An 18,247-nucleotide genomic window follows, 5' to 3' on the forward strand; every position below is an offset into this window, starting at 1 on the left:
ATCCCTCCCTGTATTCACCAAAGTACCTAATAGAGAATGTTATATCAACTACTAAAACACTAAAAGGAAAATTAATGCACATTAGTGAAAGAAGTAAAAACTAGTGCATTTTACTGATTCATTTAAAATCTTCTAATGTGAACTAAACTAAATCAAACATCAACTTGCAGGAATATTTACCTATGATAATTGATTATCATGTACTTCCCATTAATGACCAAGTGAAAGAGCACCAATACTAACATGAACAGGAAAACAAGAGTTCACTGGAGATTGACAGACCCCTTGAAAATTAATTGTGTTTGTGTGAAGAGAACTGCTCAGCACTCACTGGGTACAAGGTAATGATCCCTGGTGATTTAAATTTGCACTGGAATCCAGATCTTCACCAGGGACTTATCCTCAGTGACAGACAATGGCAATGGGGACAGCTTTGTAGCTATAAAATAGTAGTCATAGTGACTTTGAAATTCTTACTTTCAAATGAATTCTTATTTCAAGAGGTAAGATTGTGACTTTATTGGTAAATGGAGATATTTATTCTTTGAAAATGTACGGTATCTATGAAGCATGTTGGAGAAATGAGTCAAATGGAGTCAGGCAATCATGTACCAGAAGGGAAATAAACAAACTTTTATAGAAATTACCATATGTTTCCATAGACAAACTATTCAGAATGATTGAGCATAAAACTAAGTTTTCTTTTTTATTTTATTGAAAATTGATTCTTCTCTCATATGGAGTTTCCCCTCCATACCCTCTTCCCTGCTACCCCCAAGTTTTCAAAGATTCCTTGTTTATGCATGTATTGGTAAGACCAGAAACTAACATGAACTTCAAATTTGTACACACATAGCATTCAGCCAAAAGGCTAACAAATTCACTAGCTTTGAAATGCCTTGTGATTTACTGTCAGTGACTATCATGTGCAAAGACATTCTTTGTTTATGGACTGAATGCTCCAGCATCACAGGCATCACTGTGGACAAATGAGGATGTAAATGTAGAATGTGGGGGATGAGAGTCATTCTGTGCCATGCTAGATGAACCTCCATAAACCTCTTATTTGAATACTAATAGAAAAGTTTCCTCTGTTAAAAATTATGTGAAATTATTCCATCATGCTCCTGTTACAAAACACTGTGGCACTGGGAAAAGATTTGGTGTGCTTTAATAAAAATATAAGTAATAATGTGCCAAATTGTTATTATTATTCATATTTTACATGATGAAATTAATATTTCAAGGTACTTTAAAGAGTTATGATCTACTTAGAAGTATTTAAAATATTTAATGAGTTTACCACAGGAAGTTGCATTTGTAATTTCAGTGTGACTGCTCTTCTATGTCTTCTCAATTGTAACAAGAAAATTCATATTCCTTTTAGAAGTTGATCAAGACATGACCTTACTTACAGAAATGATAGCTGTTGTGACCAGTATCATTTACAAAGGACCCCTCTATGTCTTAACTACCAGAAAGCTGAAATGCCACCCTGATGTCTGTCACTAATTCTTATGTGGCCTCAATTGCATGGCCACACATTATTTATAGTATAGAATTCTCTGAGTTAGTTCAACCCACCTGGTGTTCAGATCTATTCATTTTTTTAAAGATTTGTCATTTTTATTTTATGTTTATGAATGTTGCTTGAATATATATATGTACACATCACATACATGCCTGGTGCCTGTGAAGACCAGAAAAGGTCATTGGATCCACAGAACTAGAACCTCAGATTGCTATGAGAAACCATATGGGTGCTGGGGAATCAAACCCTGGTCCTTTGCAAGTGCAGCAAGCTCTCTTAACTACTGAATCAACTCCGAAGCCCCATAATTTTGTTATTTATTATATGTACATGCAAACATATTTACACACACACACACACACACACACACACACACACACACATATATGTGTGTGTGTTACATAGTTTAAAACATTTTTCTGCTGAAAATGGAAAGATAAAAATGCTATTTAATAGAAAGAAAAATAGAAAAATATACAAGTTTTTAAAAATCCTGTGCTGGTGATATAGTGAGCATTTAATAAAAGTTAGCAATTATTTAACTCTTTAAATATAATTCTCTGCTTTTACATTTTGGTCTTTTGTTACACTTATAATAACAATATTGTTATTTTCTTAAGAATCACATTATTTTATATTTATTTCTATGAGGGAGTGGTGCAGGTAACAGATATGCTTTACTATAAAAAATGTAAATAAAAGTTATTTATTATTTGTAACAAATTTCTAGCATTTCTGCTTAAATTATTTGGAAGGAATTATTACACACAAATGTACAAATAATGATAACCCTAGTAAAATGTTCGTTGTTGGTCTATTTTTTAAAAAATATATTAGTCGGTAATGCTCTCCATGTCTATATCAAATAAAATGAAGTGACCTATTTGTAAATCCCTTACTATTATGTCTCCATCACAGCCTTGTTCTGGCAGCAGCTACACTGTCTCATGGCTTTCCTGGAGGATGGGAACCACACTGCAGTGACAGAGTTCATTTTATTGGGCCTAACAGATGACCCAGTCCTTAAAGTCGTCCTCTTCATCATCATCCTTTGTATCTATCTGGTGACTGTGTGTGGGAACCTCAGCACTATCCTTCTCATCAGAGTCTCTTCCCAGCTCCATCATCCCATGTACTTTTTTCTAAGTCACTTGGCTTCTACTGACATAGGCTATTCATCTTCTGTCACACCCAATATGCTTGTCAACTTTCTGGTAAATCAAAATACCATCTCATACCTTGGATGTTCTATACAGCTTGGCTCTGGTGCTTTTTTTGGGACAGTTGAATGCTTCCTTCTGGCTGCCCATGGCTTATGATCGCTTTGTAGCAATTTGTAACCCACTGCTTTATTCAACCAAAATGTCTACACAAGTCTGTATCCAGTTAGTTGTAGGATCATACATAGGGGGTTTTCTTAATGCTTCCTCCTTCACTCTTTCCTTTATTTCTTTTCTCTTTTGTGGACCAAACAGAATCAATCACTTTTTCTGTGATTTTGCTCCTTTAGCTGAACTCTCCTGTTCTGATGTCAGTGTCTCTGCAGTTGTTACCTCTCTTTCTACTGGATCAGTAACCATGATCACAGTGTTTGTCATAGCTGTCTCCTACACCTACATCCTCATCACCATCCTGAAGATGCGCTCCACTGAGGGCTGCCACAAGGCCTTCTCCACCTGCACCTCCCACCTCACTACAGTCACTCTGTTCTATGGGATTGTCACATTCACTTATGTGATGCCCAAGTCCAGCTACTCCACAGACCAGAACAAGGTGGTGTCTGTATTCTACCTGGTGCTGATCCCCATGTTGAACCCCTTCATCTACAGCCTCAGGAACAATAAGATTAAGAGTGCTCTCAAGAGACAGCTTGGTAAGAAAATATTTTCTTAGGGCAATCTATTGTTTTATAAAACTTAATATAATAATGATAATTACCCAAGACCAATGGGACCATTATCTCAGGTTTGGTTATGAGGCTTCTTGTTATACCTTTTGTCCTCATCTCCTTTTTATCCCAGTATATATATACTCTATTTACTGTATTTCTCTTTTTTATATTTTAACACATCTTTGAAAATATTATACAATGTATTTTGATCATGTTCATACCCTCTCCCAACTCCTCTCATTACAACGCCCTTTCCTGCACACCCAACCATTCTTTTTATCAAAACCAACTTGTGCTATCCATACATTCTTAGGTGTATATTCTTCCACTGAAGCATGTAGGTCCACACTCTTTAAAAAACTGACCCACCTCCTGGAAGATATCAATTGTCAACTCCTCGGCTACAGATGGACTTCATGCTCATGTCCCCTCTCCATGCTGGGGCTTTGTATGATTTTATCTTCTGCATACTGACACAGGTAACAAGAGTTCATATCTGCAATCATTCTGTTTTTTCCAAGAAGGATGGAGTCCACTATGTTATGCAGTGGGTTACAGCTGGTATTTAGAAGTTTCATCCAGCAGAAGTATACATATCCGTTGGAGGGCAAACTCATACACAGGGCAATGAGAATCATCACCTTTTGAGTCGATGACTGCTTCTTTCTGTAGATTTCTTGTGTGATGCCATGGACTTCCCCCTGTAACAGCTTTGGAATTTGTCCCACAATCTTAGCAGTGTATTCCTCATTTGTTGGGCACAATTGTTCCTGTGTGCTAATAGAAGGATAACTTCCACCCACACTGTGTAATTCTGGTGAGAAAAGTAAGTCACACATTGTTCCGCATTCCAACAGACTTAGAGGTCTGTTCTTTGCAATTATCTTTATGACAGGACAACTTGGCCAGGCAAGGTATTTATGTAAAAAGATCACAAATGGGACTTTCACAGATAGACTCAAGGATAGAATTGCAGCATTTGTTGAATCAAAGCCCTTCAGAGATGAGAAGAACAGAGCGCCATAAAGTCACCCACCAATAATAGGAAGTGCAACTCAGGTGCCCCTGCTTTGACCTCAGAAGACTATTAACACTTTCACCTTGGTTTATTGATGCAAAATTTTAGCTTAGGAGACTAACTGTTTATGTTTTAGCCCTGAAATTTGTGTGACTAACTGAAAGAGGTTGTTAACTGAATTGAACAGCTCCAGAGAGAGGTAATCTTCTCACATAGTCACTGTGGCAATGAATGCAGCAGATGACCAGAGCAGCTTGGAGGTGTCAGGTCCAGATTTTGTACTAAATAGTTATAGGTCTTTACTTTGTTCTAACCAGTTAGGGTAAAAGATGTGGGTTTTTTTGGTTTCTTTGTTGTTGTTTTGTTTTGTTTTGTTTTGTTTTAGATCTAAAAGGTTCTTCACTGCCAGTTAACATTTGGGTAATATGCTGATCCAAATCAAACTCTGCACGCTTCCCTATGGTTTACATGGGTTGCATGGTTACACTGACACAGCCTCCTGGGCAGAGCTGCATTCCCTGCACACCAGAAGAGAAGCAGTATCTGCTGCATTTTGCCTTTTTCATGTTTTATCAGTCACAAACTTTTAGCTTATATATCTAGTCACACTTAAGGAATGTAGAATAATATACTATTCCCTTTTTCCTTCTTAGATTTCTATATTGGTTTTGTTTTTCCCCTTTATGGTATCTTCCCCTTTAAGAGTTAAACAGAACTTCTTACAGCCACACCTGCCACCAGCCATTAAAAAAAGAAGTGACAAGTTATCACTTTGTATAACTATTATCTGCTTTATGACCCTGAGGGGGAAAAAACCTTATAACCTTTTTATTGCCAAAGAATTGCTGTTGTATGTGTATATAAACTGGAAACATTTGAAACTCGAGGCAGAACAATAAGGAGATATGACTGGAACAGCACACATGTGAGTTTTTCCATAAGCCCTCAGATTATAACTATCCTAAGATCCCTTTGCTTCTCTGTGGCTTCTTACCTGAACCCTGGAGGTGGCCTTGCAGAGATGCACTCCAAGGCTACCAATATGAAAGCATTGTTTATTTGTAGTCATCTACCTTCTCTGGCTTTTACAATCTTTCCAAACACTCTTTCACAAGGATTTCTGACCTTGGAGAGCAGGGGGTATGATACAGATATAGTGCTGAGACTTTCACAGTCTCTAATTCTCTGCATGGTCACAAGTTGTATGTTAACCATCTACTGCAAAAAGAAGCTGTGTTGATGAAGGCTGGGAGATGAACTAATCTCTAGGTGTAATGATAAGTCATTGCAAATTAGTTTAATATTATGTCCATTTAGGGGAATAATAATGGTGGGTTCTCCTCTATGGCCTATGACCTGTCTAGTACAGGTTTTGGCCCTGAGAGTCATGTTAGTTATGAATTTCATCTTGTGGAGTTAGACTTAGATCCAGTAAGAAAAGTAATGTTTATTCCCATGATATTTGTGCCACTATAGCACCAGACTGGTGGCTATTGTACGAAAATGTCCACAAGACAAGTTGTCTGCACAACACTTTAAAAATATAGTTATATTAGGCTACTTCTATGTTAAAATTTTAATTCTTTCCGTTCACTTTAGAAGAAACTCCAGATACTTACTGTGACTTTTTCCCTTGTTTCTTGAGGTTATAAGGATGAGTGAACTTGCAGTTTTCCATCTGGAAGCTATTTGCCCACTCTCCATACTTACATTCCCTTCTTAGTTTCCTGCTCAAATATCATTTGCCCCATGGGATTTCATTCCTAACCTACACAAGCTAATGCCACACTGCCCTGCCACAGCTAACACCAACCATCCCTCAGCTAATATCATCCAGCCCTGCCACAGCTACCTTTACCATTCATACAAGCTCCATTTGTTCTTCTCCACCAACTTCTAAATGTCAAAGGTTAATTCTCTAGTCTACTCCGCACTGTAGTATCAATTTCATGAGAATTGTTTTATTCAGAAATATATCTTTAATGTCTACTTGGTTCTACAATACAATAAATACTCAACAAAAATATCTAGATGGAGTTAATACCTCAATGGTTTTCCTGTATCTCCCTGTAAAATAATTCCAAAACTGATACAATGTTCCAGAAATAATTTTAATTCATGAAGAAACACACTACTAATTTTTGATACCTTCTCTCAGCTGTCTTCAAATATGAAAAGAATAAGGCTGAAATCTTCATTAATATGTAATTTAATGTTTCTTACTGGTCATTAATTTATTATTTCTCAGCTATCCATGCTCAGTTAATGCCTAATGCAAAATTCAGAAAACAGTTGGACATTCTGACCTCAGAGATGTGGATTCAGTGTTTATGGGGAAGCTAAACTTTATGTTCAGTAATTTGGGGTTTACATGACTAAAGTTCTAAGGAATAATGTAGTCAGATGCTTAAATTTTCACCAAATATTTTGAGATGATTGTGGAGTGATAAAAACTGGAAAAGTTGACATAAAGCTCCCAACTTGAGAGTTGTTAAGATGAAAAAACAAATGCTTAGCAGATAAAGTCATTGCCACCATACATGATAATGTGGCTTTGATCCCAAGGATCTAAATGGTGGGAAGAAAGAATCAATTCACATAATTTGTGCTCTTAATCACACACACACACACACACACACACACACACACACACACACACACACTGAAACAGTAAAAAATAAAGGAGCAGGCTAGACAGACACAAAAATACTACAAGACAAGGGGATACAGATTAGAATTTAGAGGAGACTGGATGGAATAGAGAGATGGCTTAGTGATTAAGAGTACATACTACTCTTGGAGAAGACTTGGATTCTTTTTCCATAATTCACATTGTGGCACACAGCCATCTATAATTCCAAATCTAGTAGATTCAGCCCACTCTTTTTGCCTTCTGTAGGTAATAGGCATATATGCATGGTGTATATCCATGCTGGCAAAGCACACATATACATAAATAGATAATAATAATAATAATAATAATAATAATAATAATAATAATAGAAAAATAACTTTTCAAAAGAAAAATGATAGTGGAGAAAGCTTATCTATGTGAACGAAAGGAATCTCTCTCATTTACCTGGGTCTTGAATCTTACAAAGTCTATTCCTATGATAGCAATGGCCACAGTATTAGTAGCAGATTTTACTGCTGTATATATTAGCCTCTACTTTCTTACTTGATTTTGGAACCTTAACAGAAGAATAGTACTCCACAATCTCGGCACCCCAGGAACACTGTGTCTTTGATTCCCCAAACTCTGTGATCCTCTGGAGCACTGGATCCTCCAGATATACAGGTTCCAGAAGTCCTGGGAGTTTTTGGAGCTTGCAAGAAAGGTTTTGCCTCAGAGTCCTAGGCAAGCAGCTTCTCTCTGGCTTCAGAAAGAGCAATAGGATTCTTCAAAGTTATGATGTTCCTGCCTCATCCTCCTGAGGGCTATGGTTACAGAAGTGTATCATCATGTCAAGCATTTTATTATCATATTTAGTCAGTATGTGCTTTCAACATTTTTTTCATTGCAGTCTCATTTTTATAACTTACTGGAATCAAGGTAAACCAAAAGGTTTCTTAAAATCCTTTGAAATTCTTCTGTGTGGTGATCATTTCCTCTTTTGAATTCTACATTTATAGGTGATAATATACATATATTAATAATTGTGATCTCTCTACTTTCCCTCTCCTCTCCTCACTCCCTCCTCCTCTTTCTTTCTTCCTCTCTCCCTCTTCCCCTTCCTCTCCCTCTTCTAGTTGTCCTCATGGTTTTTCAGTTAAACACCCTTTTTCTTCCAAAGTCAATAACATGAAAATATGGCATAACAAAATGTGTTTTGTATGTCTAGCATGTATATGTATGTAAGTTTCTACATATACAATATATACATATAAATATGTGGGTTTTTAGCATTTCTTTGAAGAAGAGTGAGAATTGATTAGATCAGGCATTAGAAAATAATGGATAAAATCTGGATATGATGGTTCAGGCCTTTAATCCTAGCAATACTAGGCAATCTCTGTCAGCCTGGTTTACACAGTGAGTTTCAGGCCAGCTGGAGCTATATAGTGAAACACTGTCTCAAAAATTAAAAAAAATAATGAAATAGAAAACTATTGCTTTTTTTTCACTAAATAACCATTTTAATCATTAAGTGCCCTATTTCCCCCTAACAACATACACATTTTCAAGCCTTTTGGGATCTTTTATTTATAATTTTAGGGAAAAAGTTGATTATATTGCCTAGGTCTTTTCTCAGAGCTATCTGCATGTCTTTATTCCTTAAACTGTAAATGATGGGGTTGAGCAGAGGTGTCAGAACAGTGTAAGTCACTGCTAGCAGTGTATCATCCCTGAAAGTGTCACTGTTCTTGGGTCTCAGATAGATAAAACCAGCAAACCCATAATGTATGAACACCACAGTGAAATGGGAGGAGCAAGTTGAAAAGGTCTTATACCTTCCCTTGGCAGAGGGCAACTTCACAACCACTGTCACGATGAAGACATAAGATACCATGATCAAAATAAAGCTGCCCACCAACACAAAGGCAGTGAATGCAAGAAGAATCATTTTCTGATAAAAGGTGTAATTACAGGCAAGGGAGACCACAGGCTCAATATCACAAAAGAAGTGCTGAATGACATTGGAGTTACAAAAGGACAAGTTGAATATTATGATGACAATGCACAGAGAAACTGAGAAGCCAAGCACAGCAGAGGCCATGATAAGATGAAAGCAGATCTTTTGAGTCATCAGGATTGGATAATGCAGGGGGTTGTGGATGGCAGTGTAACGGTCATAGGACATAGCAGATAAGATGAAGCAATTATTACCTCCCAATCAAAAGAAGAAAAACATCTGTGTGGCACACTCAGGGAGAGAAATGGTCTTGCTCTCTGATACCAAGTCCACTAACATTCGCGGTAGGATCACCATAGTGGTGCAGGTTTCTGAAAAGGACAGGGCAAAGAGGAAAAAGTACATGGGGGTGTGAAGGTTGTGGTTGAGCTTGATGGCCACCATGATGGATGCATTTGCTAGGAGGATGGTCACATGGGAGAGGAGAATCACAATGAAGAGCAGATTTTGCAGTGCTGGGAAGCTGGAAAATCCCCACAGAAGGAATGTGGTCACTGTGGTGTGATTGTCCATTCTCATGGCAGCAGTGATTTTGACCATGGCAGAATGTATTCTTAAGGTGAAGACTCAGAAATGTTTGTGAAGAGATTCTGCACTGATATCACCAGATTTTAATCAAGATCACCTAGGTTAATGATTTCCATAACCAAAGGAGAGACCTGGATGCCTGTGACTGGGAGAAAAATTAGGAGTCTAAGTGGTAAGAATATTTCTAGTATGTAAATTCATTCAGATTACATAGGTTAGGGCTAAGGCTTGTTGTCTGTTTTTCATCTAGTCCAACAGTGGCTGCCTCGTGTTATGTTGGAAAGTCCAAGAATCTGAGAGTTGTTCAGTCTGTGACATCTTGGATGACTCAACTGGTCATCAGTCTACATTGGAATCCCAGAGGAGCTGGTTCTAACACCAGTGAAGGAATGCCTCAGCAGCAGGATATATGAACTCGTTTGTGAGAATGAGGACAAGCAGTCAAAGCTTCCTTCTCCCATGTCTTTTCACATAGCCTGCTGCCAGAAGTTATAGTCCAGATTTAGGATGTGTCTTCCCACCTCAAATGATCCAATCAAGAAAAATCCTCACAAGTGTGCCCAGCTGCTTGGGTGTTAGTTGATGCCAGTTGTAGTCAAGTTGACAACCAACATTACCCATCACAGTGACAATGTTGAAAGTAACCAGATAAACAATTTACCAGGTAATTTCAGCCTGTTTTAAATATACAATAATGCTACTATTAGTACTTCTTAGTGAGATAGTTCTTAGAACAAATCAATGACTTTGAAGTTGTTCAGAATGTCACATTGAATTTACATGGAGTTGAAGTGAGTTCTGAAAACAGTGGCATTTCAGACTGTCAAATTTGGTCATAATTGTTTGATTAACATTTCCCCCCAGCTGGTATATTTCAGTGGTTTTGCAGTAGAGGCTTGAAGGAACCACTTTGATTTTCTGAGATCAATTTTCACATCATATTTCTAATTCATTTATTAATTTTCCATCCACACAGAAATTGATGGGCAAGAATGACATGAGGACTGTGCATATTATTTGGATTTTAATTTCAGTCACTTTTAAGTCATACAAGGCAGGGATAGCAAACGAAGTTGTGGAGACAGATAAAGAGATACTAGCAAAGAGGGGGGACTGTAAGAGTGTGAATTGTTGACCCCAAGATTGGAAAAAGCACAGGGACAAATAGCCAAACGAATGGAAGCACATGAATTATGAACCAAAGGATGTGGAGCCCCCAGCTGGAGCAGGCCCTCTTTTTAAGTGAGACAATTGAATAGCTTGAACTGTTTGGGAGGTATCCAGGCTGTGGGACCAGGATCTGTCCTTAGTGCATGAGCTGGCTGTTTGGAACCTTGGGTTTACACAGGGACACTTTGCTCAGCCTGGATTAGAGGACTGGAACTGCCTGTACTGAATCCACCAGGTTTAAATGAATCCCCAGAGGAGTCTTGGCCCTGGAGGAGATGGGAATGGAGGGGAGGTGGGAGTGGGGGCAGGAGGGAGGAGGACAGGGGAACCCATGCTGATGTGTAAAATTAAAACACAAATATAATAATAATTAAAAAAAGAAAAAAGTTACTGTTTATAAGTGTATGTAGACTGGTTCCCCTAGAGAACTGGTGAATAATGTATTGGAAGAAAAAAAAAGAATATTTTTGATATTAAACTTTATCACATGAGAAAATTTTGTTTTTCTGAATTCTAGTGTTATATATATATGGTTTTGATATTAGATTTTCATCAGATAAAAATTTGTGGTTTATTTGTCAGATTTCCTGTGATCAAAATGTGTGTTTTAGATATTAGACTTTTTGTTTACTTATCTAATTATGTCCAATATGTTTATTTCAGGTATTAAACCTGTATTAGATGAGAATTTTTGTTTTATTCATATGATTTCTTATGTTCAAAATGTATATTTTGGATATTAGTATGTTCCCATTAAAAATATTTGTTTTATTTAAGAAAAAGAAATATTGCTGGAAATTAATCTGTAGAATTCACAGGGATTAATAAAAAGATGATATATGTCTTACGGCAATTTGAGGAGTTGCTGTTTTCTAATTATTAATGAAGATTCACTAACAGAATATAATAAGAGTTCAGCCATGTGACCAGCATCCATTCAGTATAGATGGTGAACTACAAAATATGCTTGGCTTATACAGTGCTCACATAACCCTCAAAAATATATGTGATGGGGATCATGATTTACAAAGAGTGGCTGAGTGACTGGTAACAGTCATGACTTCATTCAGCTTATATTGACTAAATACCCACCCTGTGCATTTCATTGCCCAAGAAACACAGTGTGGATCCAGATATACAGATATCTATGATGTAGTAGTGCACAGCCATTGTCTGTTCAATCAACAAAGGCCTGTGTGAGGAGGATAGGTACTTAAATGGATTGTAGAATGATATGTGAAGATCAGGAGAGAATATTACAGGTGTGACTAACAAAGGGTTTCCTGTGAGCATCAGAAGTTTTCCAGCAATCTCCACTGAAACTCTTGTGGTTCATCTTTAAGATCAGTTTTTTTTTTCTCTGAAGGTTTCTCAGTCTAGTTATCTCTAGAGGAAAGTTCTTTCCATGAAAATTCCTTCAACTACTGGTTACCTTTTGTGACTATAAGTCTTCAGTTTCCTTTGGAACATGATTCAGCACCTTCCAAGCATTGAAAGTAGAATTTTGAGGATTAATCTGGCCACATCATGCCTCTTGTATTTATTTTTAAATTTATTTATAGATGTTAGAGATATATAATGAGACCATTTTAAACTTGTTTATCATCTTTATACCCAACAAGTTACTTCCTTTATTCCAAATTGCATTTTAAATACAAGATCTTCTGTTAATTGCATTGGTTATTTCCTATGGAGTGAAATTGCATCTTTTAGGCTTATTAATCTCTCTCTGTCCCACCCTCCTCTCTTCTTCTCCCTCTCCCCCCCCCCAACTTCATTCACCACACTGTGACTTGATGTCAGATTTCTAAGGACAGGATATATTAATCAAGCCATTAATAGTGTCATAGAAGAAAACTACTGTTCATAGAAGAAAACACAAATATTCAGCATGAATTTCAATATTGTTTACAAACAAACAGAAAAGATTCTTGGTTCTCTTCCCTCTCTATTCCTACCTATCCTACACTTAAACCAGATGATGCACTCTGTATTATAAATGCAACCAAATCTTGTTTCTTTGTATATGGTATTGTTTTTGCTCAATTTCCCCCTCTTTTATTAGAGTTTTACACATTTTCATTTCATTTCCTTTTTACTCATTTGACATTCTCTGGGCTCTGGACTCCTAGCTAAAAAGGCCTCCTCCATTTTATTTTATCACTCATTTCAATTTTTGCAGTAGTCTCTGGTCTCTGTTTCCCTGTTCCTACACTCTTTCATATCAAATCTTTCATCATGGTACTTCTCTTCTTTGTAGAAACTGCTGTTTCTGCGATTTCTGTGTTAGTTATCTTTTCATAACTGGGACCCGAATACCAAAGGGAACTCTAAAAGGGAGGACTCTTTATTTGGATCATAGTTTCAGCTTACTGTTGTCAGATTCCATTGCATAGGGCCCGAGGGGATGGTGACATGGGAGCTCATTCTAGAGGAGGCTGCTTGCCTCATGGAAACAGAGAATGCCTTTGCTTTCTAGGTTCTTTTCACTTTGTCCTTCTTATTCCATCCATGCCTGTCCAGCCTGGGATGATCCCACACATCCCACAGGTCATGTTCCTCCACCTTATCCAGTCCTTTCTGGACAGCCTTCACAGATACACCCAGTGGTGTGCTTTCCTAGTTTCTTAGTTTCTTCTAAACTTTATTGAATATTTCTGTTGTCCAGTACTCTGTATCCTCACAGCTACTATAAGAAATAAGTTCTACAGCAGTGGTCCTCCCTGTGATAAGGAAACTATGGCTCAGATAGGTATTTTTTCTGCATGTGGTTAGTGCGCCTGTGTGGCATATCTATAGCAAGGCAACGGGAGTTTGGAGAACTTCTGCTTGTCTATTTAACTTTTTAAGTGTAAAGTTCAAGGTCTTGCCTGTCCATCCCATCCTCATTTCCTGCTGCCAAGCTCCCCTATGTGAGAAACCCTCTAAGATTCACAGTTGTAGCAACTTGTTTCTTGATTGTCTACTGTGTGTTGTTGCTACCACCTGCAATGCCCTTTCTGACAGAATGTTCAAATGTTACTTGCCTGGGAAAACTTCCTAAATCTCTCTGCCTCTATTAATTATTTCTTTTGGGTTTATACACCACTTTATTTTTTAAAGGTGTGTGTGTGTGTGTGTGTGTGTGTGTGTGTGTGTGTGTGTGTGTGTGTGTGTGTACTTAAAAAAAGCTTAACTTTGTCATTGGTAGGAAAGTGACTCATTTTAAAATGCTATGTCCCCCATCCTAGAGTGTCAGTCTAGTGAAGACAGGTTTTTGATCATGGTTAGCTCAGTGGCTGCAGGAAAAAGCTCTTTTGCTCTCCAGACACTTTTCCATAACTAATGTTTATGTGCATGCACTAATTCCTTTACAGTGCAGTTTTTTAAAACAGATTTGTATTTGCTTCATTTTGGCAATTGACAGTTCCAAAGTATCTCAGGACTCTGCACACTCAGCACTGTGAATGAATGTGCAGGTGTTTTACTCTTTCATGCTTAACTGCATTTATGAATAATGAACAAGCTAACAAGGTAACAAAAATCTCAAGTGCAGGAGTAAATTCCTAGAGCCTGGGAGAAAGAAATCATCTGTACATTCCTAGCCACTGCCTCTACTTGATGCAGTATGAATTCACACCTGACATACACAAGTGGTCTTCTACTAAGGGAATGTCAAATTTTCTAGATTTTGTGAAAAAAACACCAAACCCCCAACCCTTTCCTCTCATACTCACTACAAGCTCTTGGTGTTTTCAAGAGGGTAATATTAGCATATCAGGGTATGTCTAGTTTCTACATACTTCAACAATGACTTTCGCTGATGGTCTCACAATGATTTTTTTTTGAAACTTTTCATGTATGTGATGATAAATTCCCCAATCTATTGAAATAGAGTGGAATAATGTCAGTGTGAGGCCATTTCAATCCTCCCTTATCCTTGACTGCCACTGGACAACAAGATACTTACAATATTGCAACAACAGATATTTTCTCTTCCAGACCTTATCTAGACCTACATCTGGTTTTTCCCATCCTGTTCTCTGCTATCAGCCCATCACTTCTCTGTGCATTTTTTTTGGCTTCATCTCTACAAGGAACAAGAAAATGGCACCATTATTAATTTACAGGTCATTGGTGCCCACATTTCCCTTAAGACATTCTACCAGGCAATACACAGTCATTGGCTCTTGATTATAAAAAAACAAACAAATGTTCAGTGCACGAAACAAATTAAGAAGAAACAACAACAACCCACAAACCCCTACCTTCTCAAGGAGGAGAGTCACCTTCTACTCTCTTAAAACCAAGAAGAAATAAGAGCATCTGAAGAATTTCATCTCTCACTTCAGCGGTGGCTTTCTGCTGCTCTTTCTGGAATTTCTTTTATATCTAATAATGCAGAGACTAATGAAGCTACTTCTGTGAGTTGGATGTCTGTGACAAGTCTCAGAAACTGTCTCATAATTTAAGGAGGTATCTTCTGCATTCCTTAAGGGTGGGGCTTAGAACACTCATGGTTTTAATGAGAGTCCTGGGGCCACTGGAGATGATTGTCTTGAGACTGCTTCAAATACTAGAAATTATGTGTTTATGGGGCTCTCATCCAATGTCCTATCCACCCAGGGTGCTCTAATTCCTAAGATGTAGTGGGGACATCTTTTGTTTATTATTATTTCTATGAATATCTGGAAATGGCTGAAGATGAACTTGTTAAAAAAAATCTTGGGGTGCAATGGGTTCTGTGGAGCAGAATTTTTACCTCTTACATAACACCATTTATTTTATGACTTTGGAAATTTTCCAAGTTCTTCAGTCTTCTGCTACTGTATTTACATAGTAAAAAATGAGTGTTATGAGATTATTGTCTGGGAAAACAGAAGAAGCCAGGCAGGAAAACAAGAAACAAGTAATATAATCTGTGCCATTCATTTCTCATAAGACAACTTTCTTGAGAAGATATTGATTACAGAAAACATTCACTTTCATACAAATCCCTGCTTATTGCCCTGATTTATTTTTCCTGTAAATGGCTTTAAATGCCCATTTCAGCATCAAATTCTTTACCACTTATGGTACGGTAAATCACATCTTATCTTCAATATTTATTCTCATAACTTCAGATCTTAGAGGGCATTTCTCTGCCCTACCTTAATACTCTTCTCAATGCCTAGTAGTTCCTTTTCTATTTTCAGGACACTTTTTAAAATAGTTTCTGAATATGAAAGAGAACAGGGGATGTTTTATATGATATATTTGGCTCATTAAGATTCCTCTTATTGCATATATTTTCCCTCTACACCACAGTTTTTTTAAAGACAGAATGATAGCCCATGATGTATGTCCAGCATCTTTTCTTTACCCATTTTTCTCCTAATGGGTACCTAGGCTGAAGATGTATTTTGGCTAGGTAATGGTACAATAGAGGTACTTATGCAAATGGCTCTTACGTGATGTCTCCATTACTTTTGGATATGTGTCTTGAATTGGTATAGCTAGGTCATACAGTAGTTTAGTAAATATTGAGAACTGCACATTATTTTCTGTAATGGTTATGCAAATTTACATACCTACTAACAGTACTAAGGGCTTCTTTTTCTGCACAGCCTCACCAGCACTTGTTACTATTATTAATTTTGATAATAGACTTCCAAGTTTGGTGAGATGATGTGTTGATTTCCATTTCCTGATGGTTATACAAGGAAGTATCTACATATATATTCTTTTATCCTTTTATCCTTTAAGTTATATATCCATGTATCCTTTTCTTTGAGAAAAGGTATTTTTGTGTGGCCTAAGCTAGTCTCAAAGTTGCTGTGAGGCTCAGCCTGGCCTTGGATTTAAAATCTTCTTGCCTCAACCTCCTGAGTGCTGATATTACAGGTGTACAATACAATGACTGTCTCTGTACTTCTTTCCTATGATTACATTTTTATTATTTTTAAGTTAATATATAAATTCACTGTGGCATTTTCATACATATATATCCTTATATTTTGTTCTATATGACATTAAATATAGTCAAATATATATATTTCCAGGTATAGGATAAAACATGATTTTTTGAGTAGCTTATTTTCCTGAATACAATATTCTTAAGTACAATCCATTTTCTAATTATTAACTAATTTCTTTCTCCTTTACAGAGGAATAAAATTCTACTATGTATATATATCATGCTTTCATAATTCACTTATTTGTTAATAAACTTCCAAGCTGCTCCATGTCTAGTCTACTGTGCATAGTTTAACAATAAACATGAGCATGCAAATATCTCTGTAGTTATCTGATTTAGAATCCTTCAGTTTGTACTGGAGAGTAGTATGGATGAATCATTTGGTAGTTCTATTTTTTTTCAAATTTGTGTGTGTGTGTGTGTGTGTGTGTGTGTGTGTGTGTGTGTGTGACAGAGAGACAGAGACAGAAAGGCAGAGAGACCTACAAAGTGTTTAATAATTCCTTTTCCCACATCCTCTCCAATATTTGTGGTCATTTATTTCCTTCATAATGGACCCCCAATATCATTTTAATTTTTATTTCCCTAATGGCTAAGTCTACTGAACACATTTTTTCCTTTGTTTTACACATGTGTTTGCAGTTTTTATTATTATTTCAAGATTGTTAATTCATTAATGTGTGGAGTCTGTTTTGTGTTTGCATTTGTTTTGGTCTGTTTTCAGTTCTTTATAGACATGAAAGATATGAATCCACTGTTAAATGTATATGGGTCAGAATCACAGTACACAAATTCTTTGAACTCCAGTCTCTGCTCTAATGAAAAATGATAATAATAAAATCATTTACACCCTAACATATTGTGAACATTCACTGTGTGTAAAATGCTTAGCATAATTATTAGTATAAAGGGACTTTGATACGAATATTGGATGTAATTATTCTAGTGTTTGTCAACCGAACCCTGCAATAACAGGGCTACAAGGGATTCTGAAATTAGGGTTAGCAAGAGAACTAAAGTACCACTGAGTCTTCAGGCTGAAGAGTTAGTTTTCTGCTGAGCTCTACGCTTAGGGAACAGTCAAGAGGTGATACTTTGCCTCTATTTCTATTCTTCAAGGCACCCAGGTCATTTAACAATTCTAATTGTTCATGAAATTTTAAGACTTTCATGTTGTGTCTTCTTACAATATTGGAAACATGTAAAACTTTTTTTGTTATTTAAAATTCAACTTCATATGAAGTCCCACCTCATGTTCCCCTGGGGTACTTGATGGCATATGTTAAAGATGGCACTTCAAAGGACTTAGTTATAAAGATATTGAATGGATAAAACTAGGTTTAAGTTTGATATTTGAAGTTCAGCATTATTTACTTCTTACAAATATCCAAGTAAACTTGGAACTAATTGTTCATAAGAAAATTTGTTATATATTATGATGTTGCAAATAAGAAGCAAATCCTACATGACTATGCATGAACACCTAGAGAGAACAAAATAATGAATTAACCACTTGAGAATTGACAGGATCTTGGAAGTT

General features: G+C 36.8%; 1 protein-coding gene and 1 pseudogene across 1 annotated transcript; one reads left to right on the plus strand and one right to left on the minus strand.

Annotated features, from left to right (window-relative positions):
• The first annotated feature begins 2,478 nt into the window (after positions 1-2,478).
• LOC118593969 lies at positions 2,479-3,424 on the plus strand (annotated as a pseudogene).
• Positions 3,425-8,621: 5,197 nt separating this feature from the next.
• Positions 8,622-9,587, minus strand: LOC118577118 (olfactory receptor 10K1-like). Its single transcript, XM_036177176.1, is given in 1 exon segment — positions 8,622-9,587. A coding segment is annotated over 1 exon segment (966 nt).
• Between the last annotated feature and the right edge of the window lie 8,660 nt (positions 9,588-18,247).

The sequence above is a fragment of the Onychomys torridus genome, chromosome 1 (genome assembly GCF_903995425.1).
Source record: "Onychomys torridus chromosome 1, mOncTor1.1, whole genome shotgun sequence".
Lineage (NCBI taxonomy): Eukaryota > Metazoa > Chordata > Mammalia > Rodentia > Cricetidae > Onychomys > Onychomys torridus.